The 21,589-nt window shown below is 53.3% G+C and overlaps 1 protein-coding gene across 4 annotated transcripts in view; it reads left to right on the forward strand.

Annotated features, from left to right (window-relative positions):
* The window catches only part of LOC127049855 (cullin-9-like), a 71,862-nt gene extending 51,300 nt beyond the window's left edge, over positions 1 to 20,562 (forward strand). For 2 of the 4 annotated variants that reach the window (XM_050951148.1, XM_050951150.1), the window contains 12 exons: positions 23 to 282; positions 363 to 726; positions 1,006 to 1,146; positions 8,136 to 8,300; positions 8,395 to 8,558; positions 12,942 to 13,035; positions 13,210 to 13,284; positions 14,096 to 14,206; positions 17,013 to 17,130; positions 17,725 to 17,858; positions 17,997 to 18,088; positions 19,368 to 20,562. In XM_050951148.1, coding sequence (XP_050807105.1) covers positions 23 to 282; positions 363 to 726; positions 1,006 to 1,146; positions 8,136 to 8,300; positions 8,395 to 8,558; positions 12,942 to 13,035; positions 13,210 to 13,284; positions 14,096 to 14,206; positions 17,013 to 17,130; positions 17,725 to 17,858; positions 17,997 to 18,088; positions 19,368 to 19,575 — 1,926 coding nt within the window. In that variant the 3' untranslated portion in view covers positions 19,576 to 20,562. Of the gene's footprint in view, positions 1 to 22; positions 283 to 362; positions 727 to 1,005; positions 1,147 to 8,135; positions 8,301 to 8,394; positions 8,559 to 12,941; positions 13,036 to 13,209; positions 13,285 to 14,095; positions 14,207 to 17,012; positions 17,131 to 17,724; positions 17,859 to 17,996; positions 18,089 to 19,367 lie in introns of those variants that run through there. The other 2 variants (XM_050951149.1, XM_050951151.1) reach the window with 2 other exon arrangements.
* Positions 20,563 to 21,589: the final 1,027 nt, after the last annotated feature.

Here is a 21,589-nt window from a genome sequence, read left to right on the forward strand (position 1 = left end):
TGCCCTCTCCCCCCCACCCCAGGTGATCGATGCCTGTCAGAAATGGGAGTCTGGCTCCGCCCTGAAGTTCCTCAGCTTTTGCTGCAGCAGCACGGACGTGCTGTCCTGCACCCTGCACCTGCTGAGCCAGGGCTACCTGCGGCGCCAGGAGGACAACCCGCAGCTGCTGGAGTACGTCTCCACGGAGCCCACGACACCTCACCGGGGCCAGGCCCAGGTCATTTTCCATAGCACAGGGTGCCTGAGGGGGCAGGACAAGGGCAGCAAGTTCTCCCCGTTCAGGTATGGGAGCGTCTCAGGCGGGGGCTGACGGGGGCGTCACCAGGAGCTCTGCAGACGGGTGACGGTTTGCTCTCTGCCAGGCTGGATGCCCGTGGAGTCGGCCCAGAGGCGGTCCTGATGGAGACCCTGCTGCTGCCTATGGGGCGCACCATGAGTCAGGAGGAGGTGCAGGTGCTCATGAACCAGACGGTGCAGCAGGTCCTGGACACCCTGAGTGTCTCAGCTGATAGAGCCCAGCACCTGCTCATTCACTGCAAGTGGAACGTGGACCTGCTGATCGAGCGCTACACCGAGGACCCCGAGCTGCTGCTGATTTCCTCAGGGCTGCAAGTGCAGAACCCCCAGCCACCCCCGAGTCCCATCACCCACTGTCCGGTGTGCGTGAGCCAGCTGTGCCCGGACGACAGCCCTCCCACCCTCTGCTGCATGCACTACTGCTGCAAGGTGAGGGGCCTGGGGGCTGGCAGCGTCTATGACAGTGAGGGGAGGGTCCCGGGGGCATACTGTCACCCCTTTTTCCCTGGCTTCCTTGTGTTCCTGGGCTCACTCCCTGTTTTCAGGTGTGGCATGATTCTGGTGGCACTTCGCCTGCATGGCAAATTCCTGAGTTTATCAAGCTGGGAGCTGGCCCCTGACGAAGGGAGGGGGCTCATCAGGAGAGTCTGTGCCCTGGGGTGAGCACGAGAGGTTCTCTCTAGATCTGATCTTGTTCCCCCTCCCCAGTCCTGCTGGAATAAATATCTGACGACTTGCATCGAGCAGAACCTGGTTCAGAACTGCACCTGTCCCATCCCTGACTGCCCTGCGCAGCCCACCACGGACTTCATCCGCTCCATCATCTCCTCCCAGGAGGTCATTGCCAAGGTGGGTGAGGTCACTACTGGGCACGGGGCCGTGTCTACTCTGCCCTGAGCAGGTGTGTCAGGGAACACGCTTTTGTTTCTGGGCCACCGCCTTTCCCCCCTCCCTGTCTTGGAGAGTGGTGGGGCTGAGAGCTACCCGGGAGAAACCTGGTGCCTTTGAATGAATGAATCCTCCCTTGTGCCAACTGGCTGTTCACTCCCCTGCCCTCTATCAAGGTTTTTTTTCCCCACTCTGAACTTATGGGTACAAATGTGGGGACCTGCATGGACACTTCTAAGCTTAATTACTAGCTTAGATCTGGTATACACTGCCACCTCCCAGAATTCCAGTGTCTGGGGCACTCTCTGTCCCCCCAAAACTTTGTCCCCTCCCTGGGTTGCCTTGAGGGACTTTACCTATTCCCTGGTGAACACAGATCCAAACCCCTTGGATCTTAAAACAAGGAAAAATCAATCAGGTTCTTAAAAAGAAAGCTTTTAATTAAAGAAAGAAAAGGTAAAAATTATCTCTGTAAAATCAGGATGGAAAATGCTTTACAGGTTAATCAGATTCCTATAGACGAGAGGCCTCTCCCCCCCAGCCTTAGGTTCAAAGTTACAGCAAACAGAGGTAAAATCCTTCCAGCAAAAAGAAACATTTACAAGTTGAGAAAAAAAACATAAGACTAACACACCTTGCCTGGCTAATGACTTACAAGTTTGAAACATGAGAAACTGATTCAGAAAGATTTGGAGAGCCTGGATTGATGTCCCGTCCCTCTCAGTCCTGAGTGCAAACAACGAACAAAAAAAAAAAAAAAAAAAAACACAAACAAAGACTTCCCTCCACCAGGATTTGAAAGTATCTTGTCCCCCTATTGGTCCTCTGGTCAGGTGTCAGCCAGGTTTACTGAGCTTCTTAACCCTTTACAGGTAAGAGACGTTAACCCTTAACTATCTGTTTATGACACCCTCTCTCAGGCTCTTTGTGCTGCCCTCTGTGCCCTCCCTTTGCGCCCCCTGCCTCCGTTCCTGTCGCTCTGTGTATCTAATCCCCTTCCAATCCAAACTAGAAACCAACCGCGAGAGGACGATGGTACGCCCTGTGCAGAAATGAAAATAGCTCCTCTCTCGCAGGGAACATCAATCCAAACAGTATATGGCTAGAGTGTCCCTGTGTTGCGAACATGAGCCCCTAATTCTCAGACACTCCCTCTGCCCAGTTTCCTTCACCCCACCTTGGAAAGCCATTCCACCCTTGGACAAAGCCCTCAGCAGGAGACACCAAAGTGGGTTGGCTTCTGATTGGCAAAGAGGGAGGAGGAGTCAGGGTCAGGCTTCCAATGGAAGGCTTGTCTCAACATTAACATCTTTTCAGAACTGGGCTTTCCTTCCTCTTCCGGAAATGACTGGTGGGGACCCCTTCCCGCCTCCCCATCTACAGAATTATCAAATACCTGCCTGCGCCCCTGTTGTGCAAGGAAGTATGGCATGCCTAGATTTGCAGAGAGCTATTTTAGTTTCTGCACAATTTCTGTGGCAGTTCCTGGTGGAGAGATCCTGGAGGCAAGGATCACTGGGCCTGGAGCAGAGAGGGGTGTCTAAGGTACTGCTGTTTGAGTCTTAGCTGGGGGAAACTTGGGATCTGCTCACTCAGCCATTTGGGAGGCACTTCTTGCTCGGATTTCCTTTGACATCCAGGCAGCTGCTGTTGGTGGCTCGACTGGTGCCCAGATGTTTCTCTCTGTGCTGACTTTCTCTCTAGGGTGTGAGTACTGTCCTTGTTATGATTGGGAGCAAGAGAAGTTCCTTATTTGCACAGAGGTAGAGGTTTCTATTCCTGCAGCTTCTGGATTCCCACAAACAGAGGTGGGTCTTTGACCCATTCTGGACTTCAGTGTTCAACGGATTTGTCAAGAAAATGAAGTTCAAGATGACCACCCTTGCTTCTGTTATCCCTTGCCTGGAGAGAGCATCCTGCAGGTTGAGGGCAGCATACCAGCTTCCACGTGGCAATACAGCCAGACCACAGGAAGCTTTTTTTCAATTCATAGTACCCAGTATGCATTGCCAGTATATGGTCCTGCCCTTGGTCTAGCCTCAGCCCCGTGGGGATTCACAAAGCGCACAAAGGCGGTTGTGGCTTATCTGTGCCATCTTGGAATTCAGATATTTCCTTACCCGGATGATTGGCTAGTTCCAGAAGATCGAGGTCACATATCCAGAACAGCCTTCTTGTTTTCAGATGTCTGTTCTCTGGTACAGGTCCAAAATTGGACATAGAAAAATCATTGTTACAGCCTCAACAGAGAATACATGTCATGGAGTGGGCCTTGACAGCACATCTGCCATGGCTTACCTTCCAATGGACAGGTTCCAGGAGATAGTCTCTACAGCTGAGAGTCTCACGTCCACTCTGCAAACAGTGTGTGAGTCTGCAGCTCTTGGGACACATGGCCTCATGCACGTACATGCCATGCTTTACTTGAGATGTCTGCAAACCTGGTTTCATTCAGTATATCCCCCAAACCGACATTCCCTGGGCATGTGAGTTTGCACGAGTGCTTCCATCTCTAAATTGGGGGATAGAGCCGTAGAACATATGCAGAGGAGTTCCATTCCTGCCCTCAGAACGCACTGTGACTTTCCCCTGGCATTATCTAGACCAGTGAGCTGCTAGGTCACTCCAGTCCTCGACACTGGGAACCTGCCTTACCCTGCTCTGTTGTGAGAACCCCCACTTGCGGGCTGCTCACACACAGCCTCTAGCATGTAAACTGCTCCCAGTTATGTGAGTGAGCACTTTTGGCCAGCTGCTGCTTGGATTGTGCAACTGAATGACACTATCCAATATGTCCGGTCCCAGACACAACCCTAGGAACCTCCATCTTGCAGTGTCCAGTTATGCCCACTGGATGCTGCAAGCTTATATGAGTTCGTCAATTTAACAAAGAAATTGATATGTACCAGACCTATTATCCCAAGGGGAGTCTCTGACATGCATCAAATCAAACACACTGCTTCAGGTAGGCTGGACAAACCAATTTATTAACTACAAAAGATAGATTTTAAGTGATAAGTCAAAGCACAAGAAGTCTGATTTGGTTAAATGAAATAAAAGCAAAACGCATTCTAAGCTGATCTTAACACTGTCAGTGTCCTTACCAGCTTAGATGCTTGTCACCACAGGCTGGCTGGTTGCTCTTCAGCCAGGCTGTCCTCTTTGATCAGCACTTGAGTCGCTTGGTGTGGTGTCTGTAGATGGAGGTGGGAGAGAGAGGAAGAGCCTGGCAAAATGTTTCTCCCTTTTATCATGTTCTTTCTGCCCTCTTGGCTTTGCCCCCCGCCCTTCAGAGTCAGGTGAGCATTACCTCATCACAGCCCCAAACTGACCAAGGGAAGGGGGGTGACTCGCTAGAGAGTCCAACAGATCCTTTGTTACTGCCTAGGCCAGCATCCTTTGTTCCTGTGAGGCTGGGTTGGGTTTGTCCTGTACATGCCCTGATGGGATGTGAACTGTCCCTCTGTTCCTGGAGAGTTTTTGCCTGGGCTTGTTTTAAGCCATGAGGACATGTTTTAGGCCTCATAACTATATACATGACATTACAAGCTATAACTTTACTATAACAACAATGCTCAGTGCATTGTGAGCCTGCCGGAAACACCTAACATGACAGACTTTGCATTGAATATCACACAGTCATAAGGATGAACATGGGAGTGCTGGGTGTTTCCCCGAGGTACAAAGCATCATACCTACCTTACACAGTAGTCTATAAGGACAAAATCTCGCTACAACTACACCAAAATTCACTCCTAAGGTAGTTTCAGGATTTCATATAAACCTGCCAGTTCACTTACCTGTGTCTTTCCCAAAGCTGCATGCATCTAGCAAAAAAGGGAGACTGTTTGCTTGACATGAGATGAGCTCTGGCATTGTACCTTCCGAGAACAGACCGGAACAGAGAGCCACCTAGACTTACACTGTTGCCGTAGCAGGATGAGTATGAGGACATGAGGACAAGCTGTATCCTCTGAGAATATCGAAGGGGATCTCTGGCTGTATCCTGTCAGATGGTACAGCTGGGAGTAAGGGCTCCGCGTGGGAGTAAGGACTCCCTCTGCAGGGTCGCATGCAGCCTCAGCAGCATCCCCTCAAGAAGTGCCCCTTGCTGTTTGCAGGTGAGCTACACGGAGTTCCATCTACACATTCATGAGACTTTTCACCCTGGTCCAAGACTCCTCAGCTGATGTCCTTTGGCACCACAAGCAGCTCTGCCTTCTTGAGTAGTGTCCCAATGGGTGCCCCACTTCAGGTGTGCGCATGTCCTGTGTGCCTTAGATTGGAGATCCTCATGTTCGGTAGCAGTGCCTGTTGGGTCCGCACAATCACTCTACTCTGCCTCGTGCTCTGCACCATGGCCACAGAGAGCTCCACGGGCGAACCGCCCTCAGTTCCTTCTCAGCCGAGACTGAGCCTCAGCAGTGTCCCGGTTGAGCTGAGCTCAACTGTCATTTTTGTTTTGTTTTTTCTCTAGCTTTATTTAGCTTAGTTAGCTTCAGTAGTTAAATCATTACACAAACCACAGGATTTGTTGTAAGGCCCATTGACCTTTCAGTTTTATCCCTGGGGAGAACTTTAGAGTGCTGGGGAGGTATGTCCAGCTCTCCAGGTTTTAAACATTGCTTTTCATTGCCAGGATGCTCTCCCGCTGAGCGGCGGGCACTCCTGGTATGTCTGTTGCCGTGGGAAGTCACACGTCCCCCCCAAAAATGTAATTTTTGTCTGGTTGTGAAATTGAGAGAACCAGGAGATTAAATTGCACCTCCGAATGGCTTCTGACCCGTGCACCAGTCTCCGAGCAAGTCACTCACATCAGCACAGCACTCCTCTAGAGCTTCTAAGAGGAACTCAAGAATTCTCTCAAAGAGACACCAAGAAACAGAACTTGGGTTCCCTGGTAGGGAATCTATCCCAAAGAAACCCTGATCACAGATCGAGACAACTGCTTCAGCACCCACTGGTTCCTGACTCTGCACCCATGAGGCTGCAATTTTCTGTGAGCACCATTAAACCCAAAGAATGTAAGGCTCCCAGCTCTGCGAAATGGTCAGTACCTCAGGGTTTGAGATGATAAGGAGAAGACTACTCTAAGTTGGTACCAATAGACTCAGCCAAGCCGTCGGTACCATTGTAGACCAGACTGCCATCTAGCAGACACTCCTTGGAGCTCATAAAGCTTACGGCACTGGCAGTAACATCTGCCCAAGCTGCTGTCTTGGTACCAAGCACTTGGGTACTGCAGGAGTTTAGATTTTCATGAGACCTTGCGGCAACAGATGCTTGGCTCCCCATTGCTTGGTACCGATCTGTTCCAAGGCCTCTAGATCCCTTGGCATTCAACCAGTACCAGCGGAGTCACCACCTTTTCTACCAGTGTTCTTTCAAGAGACTGTCTAAAGCAGGAAATAGACGCTCCCCTGAACTGAGTTGTACCCCTCTAGGATTCTGTATTGGTGAAGGAACCAAGGGCCAGCGAGGTCCTTGGGTGCAGGCATGGCCCTAGCGAACGCTGCTGGCCGAAGTACTCTGTTCATCTGAAAGAGCCACCGTTCCTGTAAGGAAAATAACATTCCTACAGGAACTTTGTTCGCTCTAGGCGGGTCAAACAAAAGCCATTCAGCCCTGACGCACCAGGGGTTCTCTCCTTGTTTGCAGAAGTAGAACAGTATCCAGCAATAAGTGCCACTTGCTTTCTGCCAGATTCCTGTCTGCTTCCTTGTGCCTGGGCACTGAGCCAACCCCCCCGGTCAGATGGGCCTGTCCCGTCCGTAGCCTATGGCGCTGATGGGTAAAGAGTGGCTGCTGCTGAATGTCTGTTTCATCTGTCCTGTTTCTCTCTGCATCCCTGCAACTGTCCTCTCTGCCGTCGCCCATTCCCCTCTCCAGCTTGCCAACGCTGTTTTTTCTTTCCCTGCGAGAATTTGACAGGACCATCCCTGTTCTCAAGACAGAGGACTTCTCTCCCGGGCAGCATCGTTACAGACTCCAGCATGTTTAGTGCTGGGGAGAGGTGCTGGCTTGAAAGCTCTAGGGACTCAAGTCTTCTGGTCTCAGAGGGTGTCCCACATGGCCGGTGACATGGCAGGTTTTCCACATGCTCTGCTCTTCACCAGTCTGCCTCTTCCTTGCCGTGAGAGTGGCTCATTCAACCCTTGACTCCTCTGCTCAGATGGCCAGACTGCGTCACCTGGGCAGATGTCGCATCGGACACTGACTGACGGCCATAGCCTGTTCCTTGTGCGCCGGGCTGCCCTAGAGGGGAAACCCATGGCCCTTTCTCCTGAGCCAGCCAGCTTTTTGGGGATCTTCTGCTGCTTTGACCTCCCCGTGGAATTACGCTAAAGCCTTTGTTACACTCCATCCTCCAGTCAGCCCTGGTGCACTTTCCTCCACACCTGACTCTCAGGCAGTGTCTCTACAGCTGCTTTATCCTCCTCTTGTATCTGCAGTAAGTGTGTGCATGTTACAAGATCCCTCGGGGCTATATTGTTTCCCACCCTTGTGAACCTAGTCTGCACCCTGGTGAGTATTTTGCACCTAGCTATGGAGGCAGATTCAGACCAGAACTGCTGTGTGCTCCATGGCTGCCCTGACAGCAGTCCTAGGGTCTTTGCCAGGGAGCGTGTTGCTTTCTGTTCATGTGACGGTCGTGTCAGCCAAAACTGGGCCCCTTTGTGCTGGGCCTAGTGTGAAGCAGAGTTGTCCCAGCGAGCTTACGACAATCTAAACAGACATGACAGATGCATGGTGGGAGAAAGGAAGCATCATTGTCCCTATTTTATGACTGGGGGCTGAGCCGCAGAGGAGGGAAGTGACGTGGCCACGGTCATGCAGTGAGTTGGTGGCAGAGGTGGGAATTGAACCCACAGCTCGTGAGTCCCAGTCTGGTGCCTTAACCACATGACCATCCTTCCTCCTCATGCACCTCTGCCCTCGTTTCTCTGCAGTACGAGAAAGCTCTCCTGCGAGGCTACGTGGAGTGCTGCTCCAACCTGACCTGGTGCACTAACCCCCAGGGCTGCGATCAGGTCCTTTGTAAGGAGGGACTCGGCTGCGGAGAGGCCTGCTCCAAGTGCTGCTGGATATCCTGCTTCAACTGCAATTTCCCAGAGGTATGGCTGAAGTTTGCTCGACTGCGGGCCTGTCTTCACGCCGGCTCGCTACTGCCTTCCCGCTCCCTTGTGATTCATGCTCTGTCCCTTGCAGGCTCATTACCCGGCCAGCTGCAGCCACATGTCCCAGTGGATGGATGACGGTGGGTACTATGAAGGGATGACGGTGGAAGCCCAGAGCAAACATCTGGCCAAACTCATCTCTAAGCGCTGCCCAAGCTGCCAGGCTCAGATAGAGAAAAACGAGGGCTGTCTACAGTGAGTATCTTTCCTCATTTGGGAGCTGGGCCAGGAGGAGATGGGAGGGATCCAGGCAGGTTTCTGGGGCACTTAAGAACATAAGAACGGTCACACTGGGTCAGACCAAAGGTCCATCTAGCCCAGTATCCTGTCTTCTGACAGTGGCCAATGCCACGTGCCGCAGAGGGAATGAACAGAACAGGGAATCATCAAGCAGTCAGTCCCCTGTTGTCCATTCCCAGCTTCTAGCAAACAGAGGCTCAGGACACCCTCCCCGCCCCTCCTGGCTGATAGCCATTGATGGACCTATTCTCCATGAATTTCTTGAGTTTCTGTTTTTGCTGGTCCTGAGCGTCTGTGCTGTTGTCTTGTTACCCCATTGGACTGCTGAGCTGCTCTGGTTCATGGGATTTGCGGAGCCCTTTGCTGATCCCAGGTCCTCAATGGCCAGAATGAACCCACCCGATGGCTCTGCAGTGCTGTACGTGATATAAGTGGGTAGGTCTTAGTCTGTTTTTCAGTGGACAGGTGCCCACCTCACCACAACTGGAACATGGCCTGGTCTGCATGCTGGAGCGCAGGAGATGCTCAGCTCTGCCACGCTGCTCTTCAAGTGACTTGAGCCAGACCACCCACATTCTGTGCTTGCTAATGATCAGGAGAACAGTGTTATGGCACTAGGTGCAAGTGGCTTATACAAGAGAGGGGGTCATTGATGTCTGAGCAGAGAGGATGAAACTTTCCATGGGACGAGCGCAAGGTGTCATGCAGTAACTGCACCCGTGAAGGATGTTGAGGGGTTAAGTGCCCTGTCTGACAGCTGAAGTGCTGAGGATCACCTGTCCAGGCCATGCAATCTCAAGCGAGCAGCCTTGGGCGAGGGGTTTGCAAGGCAGAGTGCTGAGGGAGGACGAGGAGACAGTGAAGCAATGAGACTTGTGAGCCACAGAGGCCCCAGAGAGCTGCCTCTGCAGCTAGAGCAGTGCTTTGAGGTTCTGCAGGATAGAGTTGCTCATGCCATATTTTACCACCCTGTCCAAAGCTCTGTTTTCATCACAAATTACGCAAAGAAAACGCCCGACTCCACCTCACTGATTTCTGCTCCAAATGGGAAACCGAACCCCAGAGCACGGAAATTGTCAGCACTGCTAGGCACAGGGGCAACAGGTGTTCTCCTTCCAGTGCTATCAGTGCAGATCCCTGCTCTGTGCACAGCCCAAAGCGCAGAGCCCTCTGACCTTTGGGAGCATGTGGCCTTTGCCTGGAGCTGTGGAGCGCTCCATGGTAAGCTATGTTCCTGCCTCCCTTGGTTCCTTCCCACACCAAACCAGCAAACTGAAACTTCCTCTGGTTTCTCAACTTCCTACTCGTTGGGCACTTCTTATGTTTGCGCCTTAATTAGGAGCTAGCTTCAGCGTAAACTATGTTAGCACAGCGATAGAACTAGAACTAGTGTGTGGCGTGGGCATGTCTTTACAAGGTTCTTAATTCTGATTCACCTACCCTCTCTAGCCTCTTTGAGGTCGTTTTGGTAGTTTTGCTGTAGGGGCAAATAAGAAAAACCCCAGGTTTCAGGACTGATTTTCAAGAAGTCCATAATAGACCCCTTATGGTTTCTTTGTTCCTAGACATAGGGCCTTGAATTAATGTAGATCCCCATACAGCATTGGGAGACTGTCTTCTGGAAAGGACTTGAGGGTAGTGGAGGAAATCAACTGTACACATGCCCCTAGTGTGATGTTGTATCAAAAAGTCTGTGGGTCCTTACACGTGTAAATGGGAACAGGGAGGAGGAGTAGGGAGGTGGCATCACATGTGACTAGGGTGCTTCTGAGACTATTCCTGGAAGCTATCCGTTGTCCTTTTCTGGTGCCCACACTTTAAAAGGAGTTTGTCCAAAGAGCTGCCAAAGCTATATGAGGCCTGGAAAACCTGTCTCCCCGTGAGAGACGAAAGCAACCCAGTCTGTGTGTAGGGGTTTAGTGGACAAGAGAGAGAGCCTAGAAGTACCTGCCTGCAGAGATGATTTCTGATGCTAGAGGGCTCTTTAATTCAGCAGGAGGCAGCAGAAGATCCGGTGGGTGGACTTTGAAGCTCAAAGCAGAATATTCAGATGGGAGATAAAGCATCCTTTTCTGCGAGTAGTTAACCCTTGGGACTAAAGGCTGGATTCCCCATCACGTGGCATTGTGCCATCAAGATTGGGTGTCTTCTAGTAGTCATGCTCTGGCTCCATCACAGGTCAGGGAGCAAAGCTATTCTTTGAGAGTCTATGTGTTTCCACTTACAGGAATGGTGCCCTGGTCCCTTGAGTCTGCAATGCCCATTGGGCTGCACACACTTTAGTGGCATTGAACATTCAACACCCAACATTACTTGAGCGCATTCAGCCTTCAGCTGCCTCAGGATGCTGAAAGGTTTGGGCTCCAAACAATACCTAGAACAACCCTCATCAACTCCTAGACCCACTATAACTAAGTGGGCAAAGCTGTTGCCTCCACACTCAGATATTGTCTCCCATGGCCCATTCCTTCCTCTGGATTCAGCCGGGCTTCAGCTGACATCTTGGTTATTGAAAAGAGAGCCTGAACCATTCTCCATCAATCTGCCAGTGTCATCCAGACTTTGCTAGCACCCAAGAGAGCCTCATACTCCTCTATCTGGTCCAGGTTTAGTGGCTGCTGCCAAGAGCATGGGGCGGACCCCAGGAAACGGGGGATTTCAGCCATTTTGGACATTCTGCAGGAAGGCCTACACAAGGGCCTTCAGTCCAGCTCCACAGCTCACCAAGTTTCTGCTTTCATCTTTTTTATGGGGTCTGCGGGATCCTTGGCAGAGAACCCCCAGACCTCCAGGTTCCTCCGAGTGGTCAAGCCAGTCTTCCCAAAATGGGATCTGCTACAGGTTTTGAAGGCTCTAACATATCATCCCTTCAAGCCCTTGACTTCAGTATCCATAAAAATCTGTTTTCTTGTCGCTGTTGCATCTGCTAGATGGTTGTCAGATCTGTCATTATTGTCTGTACAGGAAGCAGAGTGGTGCTGAGAACTAGAGTTCTTTCTTCATGAAGTAAATTCTCCCTTCTGTAGTTCCCAAGAAGCCATCCATCCTTTGTTCTGCCTGGAGCCGCAAGATCTGGTAAAGAAGTGACACATCCCAGAGCTCAGGAAAGTGGTGGAAAACTACATCAAGCTCATGGAATCCACAACGAGGTCAGGTGCCCTGTTTGTGTCCTGCCAGCCTAAATGTCAAGGAGTCAGTTTCCAAGTCGTTCATCGCTAGGTGGCTTCGGCTCTGTATCATTGAGGCCTACAAGGCATCAGAAACCCGGCTCTGGAGGGTATCAGCACACTCCACGAGAGCTCTAGCTGCCTCGTGGATGGAACAAAGAAGATATTCCACACTGAACATCTGCAGAGCAGCCATCTGATTGCCAGCCAGCACCTTCATCAGTCACAAGAAGGTGGACTTTCTGTCCTCAGCAGAGGCTTCCTTTGGCAGGCAGGTGCTGCAGGCGGTGGTCCAAAAATGATGTTGACCTTTGAGCAATTCTTACAAAAAAGGGTGGTCCCCTTTTTTCCCTCTTCTGTCTCATTGCTCGGTTTCTTACCTTCCCCTCCCAACCTCCATTCACTGCTTGCTAGTTCCCTGTCGTCTCAGAATTGTGGGAGACGCTGGGCTGCAGAATAGAAGATTTTTTCTTTTTTTTAACCGATAACATCCTTTCTGCTGGCAGCATCTCTCACAATTCTACCCACCCTGCAGGGCGTTATGCCGAAGGGTCTAGTATTTTCTTTGTGCTGGATCGTTGTGTTGCAGGCTGTATGCCAATTCTCCAGAGCTGCTGTTCTCCCATGGAAGTTGCGGATCTAAGAGTTCTGAACAGCTTTGGAAAGACTCTTCTGGCAGCAAGCAAGAGCAGGGGGGTGACCAGTGCTTGTGATGCTGCAACTTTGGACAGCCTCTGTGAACAGCAACGCAGAGAGGAGCAGCCTAAATGTCATGGAGTTGTGAGAGATGCTGGTAGCAGAAAGGAGATTATCATTAAGAAATCTTCCAATTCCTTGCCCTCTTTCCCCTCCACTGCACGTGCTTATTCGTTACGCTCTTTTGCTTCAGTCTAAACTGTAAACTGGGACAGGGTCTCTCTATTTTTGTACAGCACTCTGGGTTCCTTGATCTTAACTGGGGCCTCTGAGTAACTGTGATAGAATAAAAATAATGGTTGGTGTGTGAGGAAAGCATGCAGAGCTGAGCACGTGAGACTCAGCTGCCCCTGTACGCCAGCACCACAGCCAGATTCCAGTGCCCAGGAACCGGGCAGGTGTCTGCAGGGTACTGCAGGGACTGCATCTTGCATCAGGCCAACTTCAGCTCCCCTTCTCTCTTCTTCCTGTGCAGCATGACCTGTGCCAAATGCAACCATGGATTTTGCTGGCGTTGTCTCAAGCCCTGGAAGCCAACGCACAAGGATTATTACAATTGTTCGGCCATGGTGAGTGTTTGCTGCGTGCAAGCGGTTTGGATACTCCTTGGGGTGAGGACAAACTTCGGGACTCTGGGGATCACCTCTCGTGCTAGGCCTGTGGCATTTGGTGGTTGTGGGTCTTGTTTTGACCCCGCCATGGAGAGATCTGCCACTCCGGGTAACTGCTGCCTTTCCCTGCAGGTGAGCAAAGCCGCTCGGCAGGAGAAGCGTTTCCAGGACTACAATGAGAGGTGCACTTTCCATCATCAAGCAAGGGTGAGGGCTTCTCCTCCCACACTCCGGGCACAGGCCCTGGCTCCTAACCCCAGGTGCCCACAGCAGGCGATTCAGACTCCAGTGTGGCTGGAGTTGAGGACTGGGCTGCAGATCTGTGTGGTGGAGTTGAGCGTGTCCCCCTCCCCTGTGGCGTGTGATAAAATTCTCTCACAGTTTGCTCCTCTTTGCCGACTCTGCTTGGGAGCGTGTGAGCGTGGGGATGAGGCTGGTGGGCTGGTAGAGAACAAGTCAGGTCCAAGAAGGATGTGTAGACTTCTGTGCAGGCCACTGGTAGGGGATAGAAGCTGCTGGAACTTTGCTGCCACTGCTCCTCAAAGACCTTGCCAAGAAGAAGGACAGGATCGGCCTGGTGGTTGCTGCCATGGAGCAATGTATAAATTCATGGGGCATTAGCTCTTCATTAGACTTCACCAGCTGTGAGGGGCGGGAGTCAGTTTTCACAGGTGGTCAGTCAGGCATTCCCCAGCAATTCTAGGTGCAGATTCCATCATGGCGGGTGAGATGGAGACGGGTGGTGTCGCAGGAGGCACCTCGGTCTCAGCAAGGCACAATCGGTCACAAGCTATTTGCATTGAGCAGACTCAGGATCGCTCAGCGCAGCTCACCAAACAGAATAACTGGGCTGGCAGTGTGATCATAACAGAGGGACGAGGCAGAAACCTCCCTGAACCTGGGAGCTCAGTCCTTCGTAAAGAGGAGGAGGGGAGGCTGAGCCCTTCTGGCTGGGGCAGTGATCTGGAAGCCGGTGGAGGGTGAAGCTGGGAGATGACTTTGCTCTTGGTGGTTGTAGGAATTTGCTATGAACCTAAGAAGCAGAGTTTCTGCTATCAGCGAGGTGCCACAGATTCGAACCTTGACCTTCGTTGTGGATGCCTGCAAAGTCCTGGAACAGGCCCGGAAGGTAAATGCGTGAGGAGCGGGAGACTGATTGGCTTTATTTTGAGGTATTACAGCAGTGCTTAGTGACCCCATGGTGCTGGGCACTAAGAGATGGTCGCTGCCCCAAAGAGCTTGCAGGCCCAATAGCTAAGATGGACACAGGCTTGGAGGGGGAATGGAGGCACAGAGAGGAGAGTCATTGGTCCAGGGTCATGCAGCAAGGCTGGGTCTAGAACTCAGGTCTCCCAAGTCCTGGCTGGTGTCTTAACTACTGGACCAGACTGACCTGTCATTGAGCCATAGACACTGGAGAGGGGAAAATCCTATTAAGTTACCTAGTCCATGCCCTAGTGTCAGTGCAAGGGTGCACCTAGTTGCCTTGTCCACATTGAGACTTCCCAAATGATGGAACTTCCTTGGGTGTGAACTTGGAGGTTGTTGGGTAAGGGTGTAAAAAGTATGGAACAAGTTTTTTTTGGAGGGCGAGGAGGGATTGTTAGGGAGCTTCCCCCATGCAGACCCTGGCTGAACCCTGGCCTCTCCCGTTCAGTCAGGCACATCTGTTCCTGTCCCCATGTGTTCCTGCACCCCCATGTGTCCCTCCACCCCCGCTCAGACACCCACTCACCCCTCCGCATGTGGCCATGTACCCCCTCCCCCCATCCCCGTGTGTCTGTGCCTCCGCCCAGCCACCCCACTCCCCATGTGTCTCTGTGCTCCCACCCAGCCACCGCATCTCCATGTAGTTCTGCACCCCTCCCCCATCACCATGTGGCCCTGCACCTCCACTCCCATTCAGTCCCTGCCCCAGTCTGTCCTCCTCCATGAGCTCCTGTCTGACCCCTGCCCCAGTACCCCACATTGTCTCCCCATAGCCCCTGTCTCCTAACCTGGCCCACTGCGAAGAAGGCAGGCTCTTTCTCTTCCCTTGCTGGTGGGGAGCTGTTGCTTTGTTCAGTTGCCACAGCACCCTCTGGTGGGAAAAAGGCAGAACTGCAGCAACATTTTGGCAGATGCTTTTTTCTGTGCACAAATTTAAAAATGTGCAGGGCTCATTAATTACGCACATGCACAGTAGCGCAGAATTCCCCCAGAAGTAAAGAACACCTTTGTGCATCTCTGCTCTGAACTCTCAGGAAAGGTAACAGGCCCTGTGGCAGCTCTTCTGTGCTCCTCTTCTGTTTACTTCCAATCCTGCTCTAAAAGTCGGTACCTCCTTTGTTTTCTGCACGTGCCTGACGCCACTCACTTCTGCATGTTTTTTCAGAAATATTTCAATGGTTGGTTAGCTGTGTTAGCTATTTCCCGCAGCTCTAACCTGGGTAACGTGTCTGTGTTCATGCTTTCCAGATAGAGAAGGCAATTTACCCGGGGGTTTTGGCTGGCACCTGAGCCCTTGGGTAGCATCACATTGTCCAAACTTGTCTTGTTTTGTCTGTCACGTGTAAATGACAGTAGAGTGTATCTGCCATTAACGGTCCTGTTCTTCCTCTCCCTGCTACTGTGCTCTTGTCTTCAGTTCTTCTCTCAAGGCCTGAACAGCACCCTTGAGTATAATGAACCCTGCTTTATGTTGTCAGTTGTTATCTATGCATAACAATCCGAGAGTGGCTCCGTCTGGCCCCATCTCCTGGTCAGTGGTTGGAAAGCAGCCTCCTCTGGGCTCATCTCAATCTGTAACATTTAATTGGTCAGTAAACCACGGGGAAAGGAATGTACCCCTGAGACTGGCTGAACAGAGTCGGCATCTGGGCAGTGCCCCCTGGGCCTGGGAAATGCCCAGAACTTTCAAACCTAAAAGTCGTAAAGGGCAGTGTAATGCTGGAGAGAGTGGATTGGAAACCTGGCTGCCTGATAGGGACACTTTCCGTCACTCCTAGTAAACCATAAAAGCCCTGCAAGAGCTACCACTTTGATCCAGCGTCCTCCAGGGGCGGAGGAGTTCTACAGAGATCCTGCTGTTCTTAGCTAGACAGGTCCAGAGTTTTCAGGCTCTCCCACTCGCTGTCTCGATGGCAAATGCAGCCACCTCCCGTCAGAGAGGAGAGCACGTCCGCCGTTAGGGAACTGGCCTTAGATTATGTGAGCTGTGTGTGAATACGAGGGCTCGTGCTGCTGTTGCTCTCCATCTGGCTTGGCTACCAATGGGTCTGAGGCTTCAGGTGCCGTTCAAGCCCTTCTATCATTCCGTTCTTATTCCCAGTTCCCATCCTCCTGTCATCGCTGTAGCATGTGCAACCCCCATAGAAACCAACTTCTGCGTGTCACATACATGTAGCTCTCCTGGCCTCGGGCCTTAAGGAGGACCACTGATCGGGTTCTCCTGTGGACGTCCATGGAACCTGCAAGAGGCACTGGTGATAGGGAATGCCTGTGGGAACGTGTTTGTGCTGAGATGCTGTGTAACCCTATGGAGCCCCCTTGCCCTCTCCTGTCTGCTGCTAGGCTAAGTTTTCTTCCACCTTTACCTTGGCTAGTTCCTGCCTTGATTTAACTCAGCACGTCCATGAATCTCGTGACCATGCTCACGTCTAGTTTGGGCATCCCTGCTAGCCCGTATGTGTGCCTTGCTTGGCGCCGGTTGTGCCATCCCTGCCCGCTGTTTGCTCACTCTGTGGTGCCAGTTCACATGCTGTCCACGCTTTGATGTTGGGTGGCTACCCCCAGGTCAGAGCTGGGACCGTCAAAGCCCACCCAGCGCGCTGCAGTGGGTCAGGGCGTTCCCATTAGTGCCAGGTGAAGTCAGAAATGAACGTCCAGCTTAGATCCCCCAGCTGTTCTGTCCGTGCTTGCCCTGGGCGCTGACAGCCGGCTCTGTGCTGCTCCAGGTGCTGGCTTACTCTGCTGTCTACAGCTACTACAACCAGGACACCGAGAAGATGGATGTCATGGAGCAGCAGACGGAGAACCTGGAGCTACACACCAATGCTCTGCAGATCCTTCTGGGTGAGGGGGATGGTGCTGCTCCCTGAGGCGGGCGGCTGCACAGCGAGGGAAGCGTGCTCACCGACTCCGTAGCTCTGTCCTGCTATTGGGTTGGAGGTGTCCCATCCAGGAGCTGCTCTGGCCTGGTTCTGCTTGGTTTATCTGACTGGATACAGATTTTTAACAGGGAGGGTAATTAATCACTGGGACAATTCACTGAGGGTTGTCCTGGATTCTCCATCAGCGTTAATCTTTAACCCGTGGTTGGCTGGGTTTCTAAGGGAGCTGCTCTAGTTCAGACAGGAGTTCGTGCAGGGAAGTTCTGTGCCCTGTGCTGTACAGGAGGTCAGACTCCATCACAATGGTTCCTTCTGGCCTTGGAGCTTGGGAATCTAATCTGGCTGCTGGCAAGCCAAGGCAGAACAAGAGGGAGTCTCCAGCACTCCCTCCACCCCAGCCCTGCCAAAAGGAAGGCTGCTGCCGGCAGGCCACCTAGCGAGTGCGCTGTGCCTGCAGGCGGGGGGGTGGACCCGTTCACCTGGGGATCCGCGCTCGCTTCTGGTGACGGGCCCCTGAGTAGGGATGCTGTGTAACGCTGCCTCTTTTGTGTTCCAGAGGAGACTCTGCTGCAGTGTCAAGACCTGGCCTCCTCCATTCGGCTGCTCAAAGCCGAGCATTTTAACACTGGGCTGGAGCTGGTGCGCAGGATCCAGGAGCGGCTCCTCGCGATCCTGCAGCACTCCACTCAGGTACCAGCTGCATTTCAGCTGGGGCATGTGGGTGAGGTGGGAGGGAAGGGCAGGCGTTGTCCCCTAAGCTGTGCCGTGGAGTGTGGGGGGGGAAGTGCCCCGCCTCTGTCTCTTTTTCTGACTGTTCCATCCTGGCAGGATTTCCGCGTTGGCTTCCAGGCCCGGCCAGGCTCTGACCAGAGAGAGATGAAGTTGTCAAATGTGCCTAATGCAGCCCCACTTTACAAAGAGTGAGTTTCTTTCTCGGGGGACACTAGGGAGGGGAGGAGCAGGATGCTGGTGCTTCCGACTGGATGCCCAAGTGTTTGTGACGCCAGCTCAGGGCTCCCACACCTTCCTGGGTCTACGCTGTCGCCGTGGTAGAGGGACCAGGCCTCCCTGCAGGCAGCCAGTGCACTGGTGTGAGCAAAGCAACCACTGAGGAACGGGAAGGCGAATAACACAATAGCGGTAATGCCACTAGAGAAATCTCTGGGGTGGCCTCCCCTGGAGACGGCGTGCAGTGCTGCTCACCGCATCTCCCCCAAGGCAGTGCAGCGCTAGAGGGGGTGACACAAACTGCCAGGGGCCTGCAGAGCTCTTCTGTGAAGACAGGCTGCAATCAGGACTGTTTGCTTTAGAGACGAGACCGAAGGGGAGATGGTAAAAGTCTGTGACTTGAAGCCTGGGACAGGGAAAGCAGATGAGGTGCTTCGGTTCTCCCTGTCTCCTAGCATGAGAACAAGGGAAATTCAAACCCTTCACAGCAGGTGAAAGAAAAGCCTCTGCCAGCTGTGATCACACTGCAGACTTCCTGCCAGCGGCCGTCTGAGGCCAGAATGTAGCAGGAGTCAGCCGGGGAACGGCCACTTTCCATGGCTAGCCAGGGGAGAGCTGTCATAGCTCATGTTAACAATGCTTGGAAGGGATGGAAAGCTCCTGCTCAGGGCTGGACAGTCTCTAGCCAATAGGGATCAGGAGATCACCAGATGCAGGGGGCCAGTTTTCACCCCGCCTACTGCGAGGTTTTCACCCCTTTTCCCTGGTCCATCTACCACTGGCCCCTATGTCAGAGACAGGAAACTGGCAGCCAGGTCTGATCAGTCTGCTCATTGCTATGGGCCTAGGGACCCAGGGAGCCACGCTGGTGGATCTGTGGGCTCAATGAAAGTGGATCTCCCCGCTTTCCCAGGCAGGGCTTGGAATTCTTTCCAGAGACCTGGGCTCTAGCCATTGCCAGAGCTGGTGTGTCTGACTTTGTGATTGGTGGCTCCATCAGGCCTGGCAGGAGACAGGCTGTCCCGGGAGCAGCCTGCGCTGTGCTGATGCAGAGGGCTCCGATCACCCAACGCTTCTCGGGCCGGGGAGCCAGACAGTGCCCCCGATGGCCCATGAGTGTGGGTGGAGGGGAAGGACACCAGGCCAGTCTCTGAGCTCAGTCCTGCATCCCGGACCTGCCCGCCTGCCTGAGGCTCGGCTCAGGCAGGAAACGCTTGGCGTGCGCCCACTCTCTTCATTGCTTCTGCGCAGGCTGAAGTTCGATGGGGCATCCGACTCCCCTGACACAGACGAGGGGGCCAAAGAGGAGGAGGATGAGGAAGATGAGGAGTATGTCCCAGACTGGCAGGAGGAGTATGATGAAGACCTTGATGACGACAACTTTTCCTATGATGACGAATCGGAGAATCTAGAGCGCGATTCCTTCTTCTTTGATGACGAGGATGAAGCTTATGACTAGAGGTGGCCCCCGTGCTGCTGAGCCCATCTTAGATCCTAACATGACACCACCTCTCCTCTGCCAGCCAGCTCTGACACGCACCGCCGCTCCCTGCTCTGCCCCAGCCATGCCGGGGGCCCCCAGACACCAGCGGGGGCTATTCACTAGTTTCCAATAAAGGGAAGTTTCCTTTTAGGGCTGGTTGCTCCGTGACTCTGTTGAACTTGCTTGGCCACTGTCCCTGGGCCCAGGTCCCGTTACCTCTGTTCCTGTTCTAGCACATACCCTCAAGGATACGGCAGGCCCCAGTGGATCTTGAAGGCCTGGCCCCTGGGGAGGGTGGACAGACCCAGTTGGGTGTGTGAAGGGATATGCTGTGTGCAGTGCCCCATCCCTTCCCCGGTAGTAGCGTTCCCACCTGCCTGGCCCTGCCGTCTCAGCCCGGCACGCCGGGAAATAGCATCTCCCAGCCCAGGGGCGGGGACGGGATCCCACACGCTGCCTTCTGGTGCCAACAGTGCCTCTGGAAGTAACGTGCTGCCTCTGGCCCTGGGTGAACTCCCCGGTCACACTCGGTGCGAGAGAATTTCACAGTGCGGGGCTGCTCCCGTCCGCTGCACTACCAGAATGGGGAGAGGCCCGACCTGGCAGGGCAGTGCACATGGCAGCAGGGGGAGTGGGGACGGTTCTCAAAGTAAGTGTCCAAACTGGAGCCAAAGTGCCCCCCTGGAGCTGGCTGGGGCTGGGCGCGGCCACCCCGGCTCGGCCTGGCTGTGTGTGTTGGGCCTGGAGGGGCACATTGTCTGTAACTGCATTTTTGCTCGTTTACCATTGGAGTTGTGGCCTTCTCTGGCATGAAGGGGGGTGATGCGGAAGGCTGTATAGATAGTATAAATATATATATATGTGCAGAAGCTGTCATTGTTCACAGATTATGCTTTATCTTTCTGGAAAAGAAAAACCCTACAGATACAACTTCCGTTTATGAAATAAACGGCTTTTCTTCTACCACCGGCCTCCGTGTCCTCCTGTGGGGATGGGGGGGACCCCCAGAAGAGCCCAGCCCATCAGTCAGAGCAACCTGACATGGTCCCGTTGCTTCCCGAAGGTGCCCTGTTTTATGGAGAGGTAGTGGCTTGGCCACAGTCATCCTGGGGATTAGTGGTGGCATGAGGAGAAAACCCGTCTCCTGACTGTCTTGTCTCCAGGCCCTGGATCATGCTGCGTTCTCTGAGCCAGAGAGTCAGAGCCGGCCTCTGTCCAGTCGGACAGCAGCTGGAAACTTGTCAGAATATGGCAAAGAAGCCCCACCCCCGCCCCGCCCCTGGCCCGTGTGGGAAAGGAACGACTTCTCAGCGGGAACCTGCCCCTTGGCCCATGTCATGCTCCAGCTCACTCTAGATGTTCCTGTCCCATTGGTTTGCACTCCAACGATCCCGCTGCACTCCTCTGTTTCCCCGGGCCGCTGATTTGGGTCCACCTCTTCCCCGTGGGGACAGGGGCCTGTGCTGGTTAGAGCTGGCAGTGCCAGGGGGCAGTGGGCCCACCCTCTGCTCTGCATTCAGGGTCATTCTGGAGCCCTGCAGCCTCATTCTCCACTCCCTCCGTGTGTGTCTCAAGCACTGAGCTGTGAACACGCCCTGCCCATCCTGCCTTGGGCGATGTTTCTATCTGCTCTGCAGGTAGAGCGTGTGCACGATCCTGCTCCCCCTTCACTTACACATTGGGCAGCTTTGCTAATGCTGGCTTGGCCGGGCCGCCAGGGGGCACGGGCATCCCGCTGCGGAGGGGCAGCCTCTAGGGAGCGTGGATTGTGCAGAGAGCCTAGAGGGAGGGACAGCGCTCCCTGCAGGAAGTGTACTCCCAGCGCCGGGCGGCTCTTGCAGCTCCAGCTGGGGCAGTGCAGCTACTGGCGCGTACCTGAGCGAGGTGGCTGCTTGGGAACGAGGCTAGTGTGGATACAGCTAGAGACACACGTGCCTGTGTGATTCCACCTCCGGCCAGGCTGACAGCCTTTCGCACTAAGATCCTGGGC

Source organism: Gopherus flavomarginatus, chromosome 4, assembly GCF_025201925.1.
Source record: "Gopherus flavomarginatus isolate rGopFla2 chromosome 4, rGopFla2.mat.asm, whole genome shotgun sequence".
Lineage (NCBI taxonomy): Eukaryota > Metazoa > Chordata > Testudines > Testudinidae > Gopherus > Gopherus flavomarginatus.